Here is a 17,337-nt window from a genome sequence, read left to right as displayed (position 1 = left end):
ATATGCTATAACTGATCAGTGCTAAATACAAGAGCTGTAGTGCCAACGGTGATCCCTCCAAAACTAAAGACTCTATTGTCCCCCTTGTAATCATTACTGATCATCCAGTTACAGCATACGAAGCCCTCTCTGGGCTGTACCTAACCATATTTCCATGACTGAGCCTGCAGGCAGGCTCAGGTTAAATACCTTGTGGAGAGGTGATACCAGAGCATGTTTACTACTTAAACAGCCTGCTATGTTATCTGGTCCCATGGAGAAAGGGTTTTTAGTCTTGACGACACTTTCCGTGCTTTTTCTTAACTGATGATGGGGGGTTTGAGAGATACAGGTATTGTAGAGCTTTGGGTTGAATCATACACGCTTCCATTACCCATGATTTTCTCAAAGCCCTTTTTGATGCTCTTTAGCACACATCAGAAAGAACAACCCAGGACCTACTCCAAATGTCTGGCAGTTACCATCTCTGACAAGTATGGTGACATAAAACTATTTTCCCAGGATTTATTTAAGCTCCGTCAAATACAATTAAAAATCAGACCTAATGTCTTAATTATATTAATCTAGTTTCCGAGCAGCAGTTGGTATCTGGGGGGGGGGGTCCCCTAAATCAAGGTAAATGCAAGCTCCATCCTTGGAGCCCTGCAGTATCCATTTCCCTTCTTTAGCAATGCATATTGAAAATCAAGAATTTTGGAATATAGCACCTCTAACATCAAAAGAAGGGAAAGACAGTGGGGACAATACAATTTAGTGGTAGTGTCCATTCCTAAATATCCATCAAACCTTTTCTGTACTTTTATAAGGCAACAAAAGGCTTCATTATCCAATTTAAAAAAAAAAAAAATGTCATCCACTTGGAAGTATCACTAGAATATACATTAGTTGGGAGGGCTACCATGGGTTGATAGTCCGCCTCAAAAGCACTCTTGGAACAGGAATTCTGGTTTATGTAAAAATCATCCTCATTGAAAAAATATGCAACTAAAAAATTCCACTTTTTCTTTTCTCAGTAGGAGGTTCAGAGAAGGAACTAGAGTTCATGTTTCCTTTGGGTTACACTGTGCAAGCTGATAGAACAATATTGGTACCAATACCTCTCTTGACATATTGGGGCACCAAGACTAACATGATGTTAGCCTACACTTACAAACCAGGCTTTCCAGCAACAAACTGCACAACATAAAAGGTTTTTATAGTCTGAAGCAATTGCTACAATCAAAACGTTTGAATACATCCACTAAATTTAGATGATTTAAAAAGTGTTACAACTTTTATTTATTTTTTACGCAAGAAAATATTGGAGACACAAAAAAGATTTTTATCTCCGTTTCGTCTTAGTCCATGAGATGCACTAATGACCTCAAAGTGATGGTGATAAATATTTCATGACAAAGCGCATATGATGTAATGACAAATACTAAACCATCTGGTGATACAGGCTGATGAGAAACTCTGGTTTGGGTGTCTCAGGGACACTGGAAAACATGCCTTTCATAACAGTTTTTTTTTTCCTTCAAGAGACAAATATTGTGCTTTTCCACCAGTTTACAAACTGATTATCCTTGCAAATTCAGCCTTCATTAGTGAAAGAGACAAACTGACATGAAGTACAACTATGGCAAACTTCTGAAAACTGTAAATGTATGTAACAATATCATACATCAATGAATCCAAAAGCAATCTAAAGTCAGACGGACTAGGAGAATTCATGACCAGGCACACCTTTCACAAAACCAAGGTATGCTTTTGGTTGTTTCAGTGAACACTACTTGGCCTGGTGCTAGTACCCTTATTTAGCTGTTGAGGAATAAGCTCTCTGGACTTCTACACAGGTCAGTAAACTCATCCTTGAGGGCTTACTCTATTACAGTATAAAAACAGTAGGGACCTGATAACAGAATACATATCCAAGTTATTCCACTTTTAGCCTTGGATTATTGTTAATCTCAGGGGTGGCTCATGGTACCAGACTGCTGAGCTGCAGCCCCCACCCCCACAATTAAGTCATTAAAAAATGTAATTAGAATTTGTTCACACACTAGTAGCAGATGAACTGCAAACTAGTATGCAAATCCAAGAAGGGATGAGTGATGTTATGTGGAACTTGGAGCAGCATTCATGCATGCTGGAGTTCTGATTTAGAAAAAAAAAACACTTTGTTTTTAAAACAAGGACTGGAAAGACTGAGCCGAAGTGAGAAAATAGATATGAAACCAATAAAAACAGTTTGGAAATAACTCCCATTTTCTCACTAACCACACAAAGCAATAAAACACTAGGAATGTATTGCTTGATTTCATCTTTAGACTTAATAAAAAACATTGCTTCAGTCCATATAATGAAATTATGTAGCTCCTGCATATAAAATTATCATCACAATATTTAATACTTAAAAAAATTCTTTAGACAACCTACCCTCCCCCATAAAGTTAACAAATATATTCAAAGTTTTGCTAAACACAATTTCAACCCTGAACCTACTGAAATTTACCCATCAAGCCCTGGGAGGGGGGGGGGGGGCACCTACATTCAGCCATAGCTGCCACACCAGTTCAAAGTATTCAAGACACGTTTCCCATTGCCCTCCCCTATGGTTAAATTCAACCTGCTCCAACAACCAAAATAAAAATGCCCCATTTTCACATTTCTTTAAACGTTTATACAGGGCATTGTTCTCTATCCACTTAAAAATCTCATAACTATGTTTGCAGACTTTGTAATAAGTCTACAATAAATAATAATGATGTTTGTAAATTTAACACCCCACCTGTCCAGCATGTCTTGTAACGATCTCCATCTTCCCTACATAATATAAGAAACAGATCTCACACTAAGCAAAATATACAACTCTCCTTAATAGGCTTTATGGCAGGGAGACAATTATGCACAATTAGCTATACGTTTGTACTGGTGACACACCCCACATTTAAAAAGGTACCAGTTTTCCTTGTGAATTGTCGAATATCATTTCTCCTTTTTTAGGGCCTTTTTCTAAAAGGTCCTTGATGTCAAGTCTTTTTTTTTAAACTATATATGGGGGGGGGGGTTGAAAATACATCCAGACCATTGGGCATTTTCAAAACAAATGTTCCGATACTTTTGGATGATCTTTCATATCCCTCCTGCATCATAACTGTATATTAAAAGTAAATGACCTGGTGTAATCTAGTTCTGTTTGACTAGATCAACCATCCATTTGGTCACTCTCACCTTTCTATGCTGGTTTTGATTTTTATATTGGTCATTTGAATTGTGAACATAAGTTTATCCCCCTGCTAGGCTCAAAACATAAAATTTAACACCCTAACTGTCCAACATTTCTTTCTTTATTTCTACAATTAATGGTGCAGGGTAACCCCTTCTAAAAAAATAAGTTTCCTACTATTTCCAATTCAACTAAAAGGTCACTGTAATACGAAGTCATTCTAGCAACCCGGACTGTTTGGCCTTTCACAATACTCTTCTTTTGGTGTAAAGGGTGGTTGCTACTGGTGTAAAGGGTGGTTGCTACTGAAGTACAAATATGTATTAGTGTAAATTTCTTTTTTAGAAAATCAGAGATTTAAGTCTAAACTTTATAAGTCCTTCATTAAATTTACATCTAGATAATGTATTGATTAATGTATTGAACAAATCGTTCTAATTTTATCCTGGATCATTTCCAAATTATAAATATATCATCCAGGAAGCGCAGGTATAGATCTATATATTAATAAAAGGGGGGAATAAAATACGAAGTTCTTTTCCTAGTACAGTAATATCAGCCTTGCAAACAAGGAAGCAAGTTTCTCCCATAACAAGCCCATTCACATGCTTATAATATTCCCTCTCAAATTATACATAGTTGTCCAGTACCAGTTCTAGGCCAAACATAAATCTGTATCAGACAGTTGCTTATACTCCATTAGGATGGCAGTCACCCATTCCAAACCTACAGCATGGGGTATTGCAGAAAACAGATCCTGGACATCAATAGTTACCAGTACTCAGTGGGACATCAATAGTTACCAGTAGGTAGTGGAGCTGGTAATAAATGAGAATTAATTTTGATTAAAAAATCCCATTAATCTACCACCTCACAAGATCAACTCAGATATTGTGGGTGGGGTGGGCAATAGGGATTTGAGCCATGTGTGAATGAAACAACTGGCCCTGCTGTTGTAATTCCAGCTTTGTAAGACTGTAATAGCGGTCTGTACTTTCAGATGAATGTAATCTAATTATCAACTATACAAGTCATTATTAATGTATGTTATTTTATGTCTGTGTCTATACTAAAAGTTTGTTAAAAATATCTGTAATATATTACAGCTTTTCTCCCTGGACATATGCTGAAAAGATTTTTTGACTAAAAACAGTTGGACAAACTTGGGTAAATAAAAGTAAAATAAAATGAAAAGTGTACTTAAGTAAGGCGAGCTGGCACACAAGTTGTGTGTAATGTTTCTGTCAGTGGACATCCTTGTTAAAATGCCAGGTTTTTGTGATATAAAAAAAAAAAAAAAAAAAAAAAAAAAAAGAGACCACAATAAATAATTTCAAAACTTGCCCTACCTTTAATGTGACCTATACCCTGTACAATTCAATTGAAAAACAAACAAATCTGTTAGGGGAAAATATATAAATAAATAAAAAAAGTACAAAAAGCTGGTTGCATAAGTGTGCACACCCTTAAACTAATATTTTGTTAAAGCACTTATTGATTTAATTACAACACTCACTCTTCTTTGGTAGGACTCTATCAGCATGGCACATCTTGACTTGGCAATATTTGCCCACTCTTCCTTGCAAAAGCACTCTAAATCTGTCGGATTGCGAGAGCATCTCTCGTGCACAGCCCTCTTCAGGTCACCACACAGATTTTCTACTGGATTTACGTCTGAGCTCCGGCTGGGTCATTCAAATACGTTAATTTTCTTCTGGTGAAGCCATTCTTTTGTTGATTTGGATGTATGCTTGGGGTCATTGTCATGTTGAAAGGGGAAATTCCTCTTCATCTACAGCTTACGAGCAGACATCTGAAGATTTTGGGCCAAAAGTGACTGGTAGTTGGAACTGTTCATAATTCCCCTCACCTTGACTAAAAATAGAAGTTATGTTCTTACCATAACGTTCCATGTTAGTTGTCTTCTTCTCGCCTTCTTCTTGCTGGATGGGTTCGGAGCCGACCTCGGCTCGGCCACTCTAAAAGCTCGAGAGTTGGTTCCACCGGCTCGAGGCTCCCCTTATATCCCACAATGCTAGGCGAGAGTTACCTCAGATCTCGTTTGTAAGCTAACCCCAGCTTATAATAGTAACAGAATAACTCTAAACAGAGTCCACCTCCAACAACAGGGAGAAAGAAGGATGACCTACATCCTGATCCAGGAAATATGCGCAACAGCATATGCCTAAGAAAAGAGGTGGTAGAAAGAGAGGTCACAATCACAACTCCTCTAGGTCTGTCCAGGCCAGGGGGAAGGAGGGTGGGACGCAAGAAGAAGGCGAGAAGAAGACAACTAACATGGAACGTTATGGTAAGAACATAACTTCTATATGTTAAGTTGTCTATCTCGCCTTCATTCTTGCTGGATGGGACCGCGTCCCTAGCACCTTGTCCCGGGTGGCCTAACGGAACAGACTCCTGAGAACAGTGGAACCAAAGTTAGCTCTATGCCTAGAAGCTAAATCCAACTTATAATGAGAAATGAAAGTGCGAGGAGTAGCCCAAGTAGCCGCTGCACAAATGGTGTCAATAGGCAGTCTGTCTTGGAAGGCTAAAGAAGTAGCCAAAGCTCTGGTGGAATGGGCCTTAGGTTTATTAGGCAGTTTTGGTGTCTAATTTCATATACAAGGGAAATCAAAGATGTTAGCCATCTGGATAATGATACCTTTGAAACTGAAAGTCCCTTTCTGCCTTCGCATAGGAGACAAACAGCTGGTCAGATTTTCTGAATTGTTTTGTTCTATCCAAATAGTACCTCAATTGACGATGAACATCCAGGCAGTGTAATTTTTGTTCAGACCTATTGGAATATTCTGGAAAAAAGACAGGGAGGTCAATGCTTTGATTTAGATTTGACATCGAGACTACCTTAGGCAAAAAGGACGGGTTCGTTCGTAAGGATACTCTGTCCTTATGAAACAATAGATAAGGAGGTCGACAGCTGAGTGCTTGAAGCTCTGAAACTCTCCTAGCTGAAGTAATAGCTACCAGAAAAAGAGTCTTCCATGATAGTAATTTTAAAGAACAGGAGACTGCAGGTCCGAAAGGGGGAAGAATCAAAGAAGTAAGAACTAAATTTAGGTCCCAAGGAGAAGGAGGATTTCTTATAGGAGGTCTGAGAAGAAAAACTCCTTTCAAAAAGGCTTTGCAAAGCTTGTGGGACATTAAGGCAGATTCAGAAATACCCACATGAAAGTTAGAAATAGCTGCCAATTGAACTTTAAGAGTAGAGGGAGATGAACCTGCATGGAAGAGTTCAGCTAGAAAATCAAGGACTATTTGGATGGAAGCAGTGAAAGGATCTATGTCCCTTCCTTGAGCCCAATATGAGAAGCGTTTCCACTTACTCAAATAAATCTTCCGAGTGGAAGATTTATGGGAAGCTATCAAAATATCTCGAACGGAGTGAGATAATTGAGGAAGCCTGGCTAAGGTTGGAACTGGAGGAACCAAGCAGTGAGGTTCAGAGATGGGAGGGAGCGATGAAACTGACCCGACTGATGGATCAAAAGATCTGGAACTAGGTCCAGATGCCAAGGTCGCTCCAATAGAAATTGATGTAGAAAGGGGAACCACACCTGTCGAGGCCAGTAAGGAGCAATGAGGATCAATGAGGCCTTCTGAGCGATAGCTTTCTGTATCACTTGAGAGATTAGTGGGAAGGGAGGAAATGCATACAGAAGTCCCCGGGGCCAAACTTGGACTACAGCGTCTCTGCTGGGTTGGCCTGGTAAAGGGAATATAGTGAAATATTCTCTGCACTTGCTGTTTTGGGGAGTAGCAAAAAGATTGCAGCAAGGCTGACCCCACTTGAGGAAAATTTCTCTCACAACAGAGTCTTTCAGAGACCACTCGTGAGGCATGAGGATAGCTCTGCTCAACTTGTCCGCAATTTGATTGGACTTCCCGGGGATGTGCGTTGCTATCAGAAACCGCTGAGAAGAAATCGCCCATTGCCACAATCTGAGTGCTTCCCGACACAGGGGGTATGACCTGGTTCCGCCTTGTTTGTTGATGTACCACACTACAGACATATTGTCTGTCTGGACTGCAATCGTTCCCAAGGGAAGAGAGTCTTGAAGGGCTTGCAACGCTAAAAGCACTGCTCTCATCTCCAGAACATTTATGTGCAAGTGGCATTCATTTGGTTGCCATGTGCCCTGGACCGTCCTGCCCTGATAATGCCCCCCCCACCCGATCAGGGAGGCATCCGTTGTCAGAGTAGCAACCGGAGGGGGTGGAACAAAGGATCTTCCCAACAAAAGCTGAGGGGAAGACATTTCTGCACGCCTGCGTGATCATAATGGTGTGGGACATTGGAAGTTGCTGGTATGACCATTGTGTAAAGAGCACCCATTGAAGGATCCGCATGTGGAATCTGGCTAATGGAAGCAGAGGTATGGCAGCCGCCATAATTCCCAACACTTTCAGTACCAACCTGGCTTTGATTCTGTTGTTGTTGAAAAGGAGTGAGACCAGTTTGTGAATGTCTGTTATTCTTTGATGTGTTAGTCTTGCAGACATGTCTACTGTGTCTAGATTTGCGCCTATGAAAGTAATAGTACGACAAGGCGACAAAACAGACTTTTCGCAATTTATTGAAATGCCTAACTTTTGACAAATGCGAAAAGTGTAATCCCTGGCCATCAGAAGGAGATGCTTGGTGGGAGCTGTGAGGAGCCAGTCGTCCAAATATGGAAACACCTGGAATCCTTGTCGTCTCAGGTGAGAAGCTACCACTGCCATGCATTTGGTAAACACCGGGGCAGTGGTGAGACCAAAGGGCAGGGCCCTGAACTGAAAATGACTGGTTCCCAGCCTGAAGCGGAGGAATCTTCTGGAGCGTCTGTTCATTTTATGTGATAGTACGCATCCTGAAGGTCTATAGAGCACATCCAGTTTCCTTTTCCCAATAGGGGAAGGATGGATTGCAGCGTGACCATCCGAAATCTTGTTTTCTTGACTGATCTGTTCAAGATACTGAGATCCAAAATTGGTCTCCAGTCCCCTGTTTTCTTTGGAACTAAAAAGAACCTTGAGTAGATTCCGGATCCTTGCTGGTCTGCTGGAACTGGCTGAATTGCTCTTTTTGCAAGCAGTTTTGAAATTTCCAAAACCGCTAGATCCCTTTGAGCGGGTGGAACATCTGGAAGGGATTTTTTTGATTGGTTTGGAATGCGAAGAAAGGGGATAGAATAGCCTTCGGAAATGACGGACTGTACCCATTTGTCTCGAGTCAGGGATAGCCAGGTTTCTGGGTACAGTGACAATCTTCCCCCGACTGCCTCCGAAGGTGGACAGTCGGGCAACATCTCAGGGATGCTGAAAGGGCTTATCAGAGAAAGCTTCCCGGTTGCCCTGGCTCTGCGGAGCCCCCCTGCCTCGAGGGCGACGTCTACCATTGTTATTCCCGCCTCTGCCTCTGGCAGGGAAACGACTTTGTGCGTCAGGCGAAGTCCCTTGAGATTGTTTACGGAACCACATTTTTCCACTTTTCTGGCCTTTGGGGTAAGGTCTAGAAGGAGTAGAAAAACGGACTCCGACGGCAGAAAGAGTCTTGCCATCAGTCTCGCACCTAGTCAAGGTTTCTTTCACTTGAGGACCAAAGAGAGATGATCCATCAAACGGGGAGTTAGTGAAAGACGTCTTGAAGGGGTCCGCAAAATTGCATAGCCGCATCCAGGCATGCCTACGTAAGGCCACACCTGTCCCTGCGGCCCTACTCGCTCCATCAGCCGCATAAGAAAGGAGGCGCATGGAGGAGTTGGTTATGGAGTTAAGGGTAGCCAGCTGAGTGTTCATCTTATCTTGAAAACCCGCAGCTGTAGGGTCCTTCAACATGTCACTCGCTTCTTTGATCAAGTCCCTTTGAAGACGAGTGAAATGGCACAGGTAGTTCAGCGAACGCATAGTAAATGTCGATGACAAGAACATCCGCTTCCCGTACCTGTCCATGGACCTAGATTCCTTGTTAGGTGGATGGACAGGTACTGAAGGATCAGCTAGTTCCTTCTTAGTGGCAGCAGCTACCACCATAGCATCCACAGAAACTCCTTTTGTCAAGAACTGTTTGTCTGCTGGTGCCGTTATGAATTTGGAGGGTCTCCTGGGAGTGGGGTCCACTGAATCAGGAGCCGTCCATGCCTTTTAGCAACCACCTGCATGAGGGGGTCAAGGGGACACCCAGGAGGTGGAAGGGCGAGAGCCAAACGCCTCAAGATACACAGATTCATCCTCCGAAGGGTTAAGGGCTGGCCAATTTCCCTCTGCTTCAGGATCTCTAGAATGTCTGCAAAGGAGACATCTTCAGAAGGGGAACGGGGAAACCTCGAATCATCTAAATCTGTGTCAGATGTGATGGACTCAGGTGAGTCAATGTGTTTCCTCTTACACTTCCTCTTCCGAGGGGCTCTTCTGCCAAATCAGGAGAGGCCTCGGAAGAGGATGAAATCCCCACAGGGGGTTCCTGAGGAGCTGGCTCTCTGCGGTCCGGGATGAGGGAGTGAGTCGACTTGACCTGAGGCACCGTAGAGGGAGGGGCGGACGGAGCCGACTGTGGAGTAGAGCCAGGCTCTAACACACTCCGCATGACCTCGAACGCACCCCTGTCAGGCAAAGCCAGAGGTCCCCGCTCCGAGAAGCTGAGAACCCCCCTCGGCACCGACAGTGATGGCTCCGAGGCCGATGTCGGAGCCGAACTCACCAGCGCCGAAGCTCCGAGAGGAAGAGCGGGGTCGGACAAGGGTCCGATGCCACTCACCCCCTCGGAGCCGACGATGGAAGTCCGGCGCCAAGATTCTTCTAAGGAAGAAATCGGAGCCGACGATGGAGCCGAAGACAATTGTATCGGCTCCGACGCTACCACAGTCTCGGTTCCGACACGACCCGGCTCCGAGCTCAACGGAGTCGGAGGAGGAATATATTGATGGACAGGGGCAGGCATCGACTGATGAGTCGGGCTCTGAAGCATCTGGGCCAGTGCCTCGGACTTAAGAAGTCGACTCACTACCCTCTGAAGGTCATGATCCGACAGCCTCGATGACCTAGAGGAGTGAGATTTATGGCTCCGTTCAGACAGCAGGGGAGATCCTGGAGCCGAATGAACGGAGCCAAAGGATGGTGACCTGGACCTCTTCCTAGATGTCGGCTCCGAAGGTCTGGTCGGAGCCGACACGGGAATTTCTAATACCTCGGCTCCAGCCGAGCGAGGAACCACAGAAACTGTGGATTGAGACTCATCGGCTCCAGCCGGAGCCGATGTAGGCGGAGGTTTAGAAGCCTTAGGTCTCGGCTCAGTTGCTGGAGCCGAAGACCTAGAAGCCTTGGAGGGCTTCCCTGAAGACACAGTAAGGGAATCCTCAGGCTTGAGTAAACCTCTTAAAATTAACTTATTTTTTCTTTCCTGCAGGACCCTGGGACTGAAGCCATGGCAAACAGCACAGGAGTCCTGCAGGTGCAAAGGTCCCAGGCAGTAGACACAAGAAGTGTGACCGTCTGTCAGAGACATTTTCTGACAGCACGCATCACACTTCTTGAAGCCTGAGACCTTTGATTCTTTAGACATTCCGAAAGTGCAATCACACACACAGTCAAAAACACACTGATTACACCCTGTCTAGTTTTAGCTTAAAATAAAACAACTAACTAGGTTTTAAATTAAGAAAAATAACACACACACACACCCACTAGGGAAGGAAGAAGGCCTGAAGGCCCGAGGGAAGAACTTAAAGTTCTTGTGGGGAAAAAACAGGAATTTTAAGAAAAAGGGGCAAGAATTCCTCTAAACTATGGGAAATAAGTATAAAAATTAAAAATAAAGGGGTTTAAATGCACTAACTTTACAAGAAAGTCACTTACCAAGAACCGGTAGAAAACCAACACCTCGATCGCTGTAGCGGCAAACGAGATCTGAGGTAACTCTCGCCTAGCATTGTGGGATATAAGGGGAGCCTTGAGCCGGTGGAACCAACTCTCGAGCTTTTAGAGTGGCCGAGTCGGAGCCGAGGTCGGCTCCGAACCCATCCAGCAAGAATGAAGGCGAGATAGACAACTTAACATCCCTAGTTCCAGCTGAAAAGCAACCCCAAAGCATGATACTGCCACCACCATGCTTCACCGTGGGGATGGTGTTCTTTTGGTGATGCGAAGTGTTGTTTTTGCACCAAACGTACCTTTTGGAATTGTGGCCAAAAAGTTCAGCCTCTGTCTCATCAGACCATAACACATTTTCCCACATGTTTTTGGGAGACTTGATGGTTTTGCAAAATTTAGCAGGGCTTGGATGTTTTTCTGTGTCTTGCAACCCTACCCCACAGCCCAGACATATGGAGAATATGGGAGATCGTCACATGTAGTGCACAACCAGGAGTTGCCACAAAAATTCCTGCAGCTCCTTCAGGGTTGGTGTAGGTCTCTTGGCAGCCTCCCTAACCAGTTTTCATCTTGTCTTTTCATCAATTTTGGAGGGACGTCCAGTTCTTTGCAACGTCACTGTTGCCCCATATTTTCTCCACTTTGTGAAGACTGGATATACCATGGAACACAGTGAAGACAATGCTGTGGAAATTTTTTTGTACCCTTCTCCTGACATAACTTTCAGCAATGAGATCCCTTTGATGCTCTGTAAGTTCTCTGTGAACCATAGCTTTTGCTGTAGCAGGCAAATGAGTAAATGTCAAAAAAATCCTACTAGGACAGCTGAACTTTATTTGGGGTCAATCAAAGTCTCTTTAATTGATAGCAGGTGTGTACCCAAGAAGACTGAATGTTGTAATTAAAAAAAAAGGTGCTTCAACAAAGTAGTAGTTTAAGGGTGTGCACACTTATGCAACCAGCTTATTGTACTTTTTCATTTTTTTCCCCAACAGATTTGTTTGTTTTTCAATTGAATTGTACAGGTATAGTTCACATTAAAGGTGGGAAAAGTTTTGAAATGATTTACTGTGGTCTCAATTTTTATATCACAAAAGCCTGGCATTTTAACAGGGGTGTGTACACGTTTTCTATCCACTGTACGTCAGTGGATACTGTTGACCAAGGTAGTTCAGGAACTTGACTTGGCTGAAGTGATTCTCTTTGCTTTGCACTTGTACTGAAGTAGAGGTAGGTATGTTTACAAAATGATCTGCATGGTGTATGTAAGTTTTAAAAGCAAACAGTTGCACACACACATTCAGATTTTACTGTACACATGCTTGTCTCTGCCACAGTGCAAACTTAGCTTGTAATAAGGTCCTGGTTTACTGAGCTTTTGATGACACTTTTAGGAATCCACTTTAATAGCACTGCACACAAACACAATACAATACAAGTATGAAGGATCACTGCTCCACCCAGGTTAATAAAATTTAAATAAAGCTGCTGTCCACATCAGAGACTAGCACAAGGGACCTCTTAATTCTGACATTATGGAAGGCCCCAGTTACGTTTTAAAACATTATGTTAAGCACATCAGAAGTCAATCGAAGACTAAGAATATCTAAGACATATATATATATATATATATATATATATATATATATACTCGGAATGAATGCAGTTAATTGCCATTTGCACTATAAGGTATATGTTTACATTCCTGTGCACCTTACCTTATCCCTTTCATCTGCAATAACATAGCTGTTTATTGCATTGCATTCTATTGTCTTACTTATCCGTGTTCATTATATGCGAATGCACCTTTGGAGGATTGCTACAAATTTCGCTGTACTTGTGCAATGCCAATAAAGAAATCTTATCTACAACATAGTGAGGTAGGTGTCAACTTCAAAACTACGTTTAAAAAAGACGTCTCGATCTTCGTCTGGGCAATCAGAGTGAAATGATTATAGGGCAAATAAACTAAAAGCGATCTCCTAATGAAATTTATAAGCCAATTCTAAACGGAAAACAGTTTTCTTCATAGTTTCACAATGACTACACGTCTTAAGAAACGGACACCTGTATTAGAATTTGTGTACCCCTTCTTGAGGAACCAGGCTGCAAGAACGTTTACTCACCAAGTATAATAAGCCTACACTCCAACACAATAAGCAGTACATTGGTTTACACTATACTTATCTTCCCCTTCAAAAAGAAAAGGATCGAAAGGACTGTACACTTCGTCCGGAAAGAACAGCATATTTCTAACGCAGTCGTGAACCACAATGCAATTCTTGCTCATTTTCAAGCAAGTGAAATGTTAGAACAGCTGCTTTAAAGACACGAAAGGTTGTAAAACCTAATTAACATTAACACTTTTACCTGGCCATACACCTTGATAAGCTCGGGCTTATCTGCACTCCGTTTCCTCATTCGATGCCGCTCTAACCTGTCGCTGGATCTGTCCAAGGGCTGGCCCCGCCACCGTTCCCATCCTTGGCTGATGCTTTCTGTGTCACCTTTCTCCTCAATACCCACCACATGAAAACCAGCATCCTGAGGCAGGGTTTGCAGTGTCTTATGTACCTCAAGTGTTCCAGAATTAACAAGGGTCAAGAAAGACAATCCTAAGAAAACGATAGCGAAAAGCTGCCGAATTAGGCACCAGCATTCTGCCGCCATCTTCCTGAATGCTTATGTCGCTCTCTAACGCCGCCGCTGGTTATACGTTTAGCAGCAGTTCTGTGAAAACCCTGGTCTCGTGCACTGCTCTAGTTTTGTTCAGTTGCTTGACACTGTGCGCAACTGTTTTGTCCTAGACCTGGTACAAACACGTTGTGAACCTACCTAAAATGTTTGGTAGTTTGCCAGCGTGCAACCGCAGACATAACTCTTAACTGTCTCTGATTATTGTCGCAAAACTGTATTCTGTCCAACATCTGGCATTTTTGTGGCAAGGCAGAGAGGAGAGGGTTAGTGGCACTAAACAGAACCACTTACTGCCCTTAATCCTTATCTTTTAGAAACTGAATGCTAATACAAAATCATACAGCTCTTTACAGACTTAATGAGTGAATAAATACAGCGTCTTTTGATTTTCGGTTCTTTGCCTGGCACGTTCTGAGGTTGGTCGTAGATTTTTGAGGAAAAGATTAACAGTCTATGACCACAGCATTATTTATTTGAATTGATAAGCAAGTGGTTGGGACACCTGGCGCTACAAGCCAAAGAATGAAAATGGCATACTTCGTAGTCTCAACCTCTTTGCACAAAAATCTGAAAAATCCCAAAATAATGGGGGTCAAAGCCCCCCCAAATAGGGACGAATTTTAAATATTGCTCTTATAAACTTTTTCTGAGGGGTATGAAGTCTGAAACTCAAGTGCCTGTCATTTATATAGTGAATTCAAATCTCACTGATTTGCCCCAAAATGCATAAAACCACAAACATTTATGAGGAACAGACAAAAAATATGAGGCAAAAAATCTGAACATTCTGCGAAAATCTGGAAGGTTGAGAGGTAAATAGTATACAACAGCAAATTCAGTTTTTCACAGGTTAAACATGAAAATTATACTTTACAAAAACAATAAATTCTTTGTGGAGAAAACTAGAAACCCTTTATTTCTTATACTGTAATAATTTTTAAACAAAAACATCTTTATTGAATTATCACTTATGACTTATGCAATCATACATTTATATAAATGAAAACAAACCATATTGACAGATTTTCAGTTGCAAACATTATACAGTCATTGTCTATCCAGCATTACTTAGCTTATTCAGTTCTTGCCTTCCATTTAACCTCATTCCTTCTCCAAATCCTTATTCTGCATGTATGACTTTAGCTCTACGGCCTTCTTGAGGTAAAACACATAACAGTAGGAACGATATATAGCAGTTCATTCATTTTAACCTAAGAAGGACTTTTGGTAGAAGCAAAGATAAAGTGTAAGAATCAAATGTCTTCTTGATCTGGCCACACAGTTTAATATTCGTGTGAAACAATTACAATTTCAGTTAAAGTCATCTGCACTTAATAATCTTTAGAGTTGAGGTGAAAGTACAATGGCTAACAGATATTTCTAAGTAGAATAGTTATGAGCATCTTCAGGAGTTATTTGTCTACTATAAACTTCCTATACATCTGCAAGTCATAGATCTGAAATTCTTTGCTCAAAAATAGGAACAATTTTAAAAATATATTCTAATTCAAAGTTAATAGAAAAACAGGTTTGAATCAAACATTTATTCTCTCAGCAATATGGCATATGGCTCTTTAAGTGTCTGGCATTATTGACTGATTCAGATGAAAACTCTTTAGTTCAAGACAACAAAATAACACAAACAGTTTTAATTTTACAGTTTTGTCTAAGCAATCCTAGACTTCTTCAGCATGAAACCTCCTGAACACCACATGACATTTAAATACCAGAAAGTCACATGACAGAACATCACATGATCAAACATTTAAAGAGAAAGTGAATACTCAAAATATTTTAAAACACAATGGTAAAATTGTTAAAACAATGTTTTTTGACTATCTTAAAATAGCAGCATTGATCTTTTAACACACTGATGATGGAAACTGGGTCATTTAATTCTGGAAACACCACTGCATTGAATTTAATCTGCCAGAAAAGTTTTTTTGTGTCTTTAAATGAGTTTTCCAATTACCACTCCTTGGGGGCTTTACTATCTTTTCCAAGATAAAAAATTTAAGTTGCACAGAATTCTGGTAGATAACAGAGTGCCTATTAAAGCATGTACTGCATCATGCATCTTAATGCTATACACATGTTAATAATCTTGTTTTCTCAAAGCATGTTCAGTCTTTCCAATGTAGAATGCACTGCAAGAATCACATTTTGCAACAAAACAACCCCCAAAAATTCTACAGGGAAAATTTCCTTTACAGTTTACTAAAAAATCAGGAGGCACATGGTCTTCACTCCCTTCAAGTATAAGTAGGCATTGTACACAGACTCCACAGATCAACATTCTATTTTCACTATGGGGGATGTGCTCCAATAAATTCTTAATATTTTTCATTTATTAAAACAAACAACTTGGGTTCTAATGTTCACAATTAATACAGCCTTCCAATTCTTAGAAAAGATATTTATAAGAGGGGAAGCCAGGTGGGAATAAGGTAACACAAAAGTTCCTGAGGAATTTTTTTTTTACTCCTGCAGTAGTTTCTTCCTCAGATCTGAGGCCCCTTGCACTTACACAATTTCTCCTTCTAGCCTCTAATCTAATAATGCCATATTATTTTCAAATTATTACCTATAACATTAATTCCCTTACTGCATTCCTCTTGATTTATTATCATTGTTTTTTCTTTTACACCCTTATTATTATATTTTTGTATATAGCTATGTTTAATTCCATTGAGTACATTATTTTTTTTCTTATCCATTGTATTCATGACATTGTTTTGCTCTGTATTATTGTAAACTTGTCTCTACTTGTATGTCTGGTTGGGGCTTTTCCCCTCGGGTCTCCATTGAAAAAGGGTAAATTCTTACCCAGCTGGACCAACCCGGTTAACAAATGCAAAATAAATAAATACATAGGTTCATAGATTAGTACTAGGCTAAGTGCCCTTGCAAGCCATTTTAAGCCTAGCCAATTATCTCTTGTGAGACTCCAACCCTGCACCTTGTGTTTGTAAGGTAAACACCTTAACCATTAGGCCACCCACCCAACTCCTCAACTTTTGTATTTCTGGCACTACTCAGAGTTAGATTGTTCACCACCTCTGCAGTAATAATTAATTAATTAATTTATTTATTTATTTGCTGTTGGTTAGCCAGGATGGTCCATTGGGCCAAGTGAACCCATTTTCAATGGAGTCCTCGGGAGAAAAGCTCCAAACAAGAATACATGTTACAGAGATTTACATTACATAACATACAAGACATAGCAAGGTGTAGTTTACAATCGGTAAAATTATCAACAAAAATAATAATAAAGTGAAGTTATACATTTTTTTTTGATACAGAAGAATTCAGGATGATAGATTATATTAAGAATTAGATTACGAGCAGAATACGGGTGGTGAAGGTAATGAGAATACAGGAAGTGGAGAATGCTTATGTGGGGAGGGAGCAGGAGCATTCCCATGTGGATGTTAGGTAGGAGTGAAGTGATTTTTTAAAGGTTGGAAGGATAGTGATGGTGCAAATGGAGGGAGGGAGGGAGTTCCATAGTCGAGCTATGGAAAAAGAAAAGAGGTTTTGTCCTGAGGGGTGAAGGGGTC

At 41.2% G+C, this 17,337-nt stretch overlaps 1 protein-coding gene across 1 annotated transcript in view; it reads right to left on the bottom strand.

Moving 5' to 3' along the window:
- Positions 1-13,783, bottom strand: part of SORL1 (sortilin related receptor 1) — a 5,131,225-nt gene extending 5,117,442 nt beyond the window's left edge. The window contains exon 1 of the mRNA XM_044081038.1: positions 13,451-13,783. Within this exon, the coding sequence (XP_043936973.1) occupies positions 13,451-13,750 (300 nt within the window). The 5' untranslated portion in view covers positions 13,751-13,783. The remainder of the gene's footprint in view (positions 1-13,450) is intronic.
- Positions 13,784-17,337: the final 3,554 nt, after the last annotated feature.

The sequence above is a fragment of the Protopterus annectens genome, chromosome 8.part0 (assembly GCF_019279795.1).
Source record: "Protopterus annectens isolate FY-2018-M chromosome 8.part0, PAN1.0, whole genome shotgun sequence".
Classification (NCBI taxonomy): Eukaryota; Metazoa; Chordata; order Ceratodontiformes; family Protopteridae; genus Protopterus; species Protopterus annectens.
The sequence above is the reverse complement of the archived record's forward strand: the minus strand, read 5'-3'. Positions and strand labels throughout refer to the sequence as shown.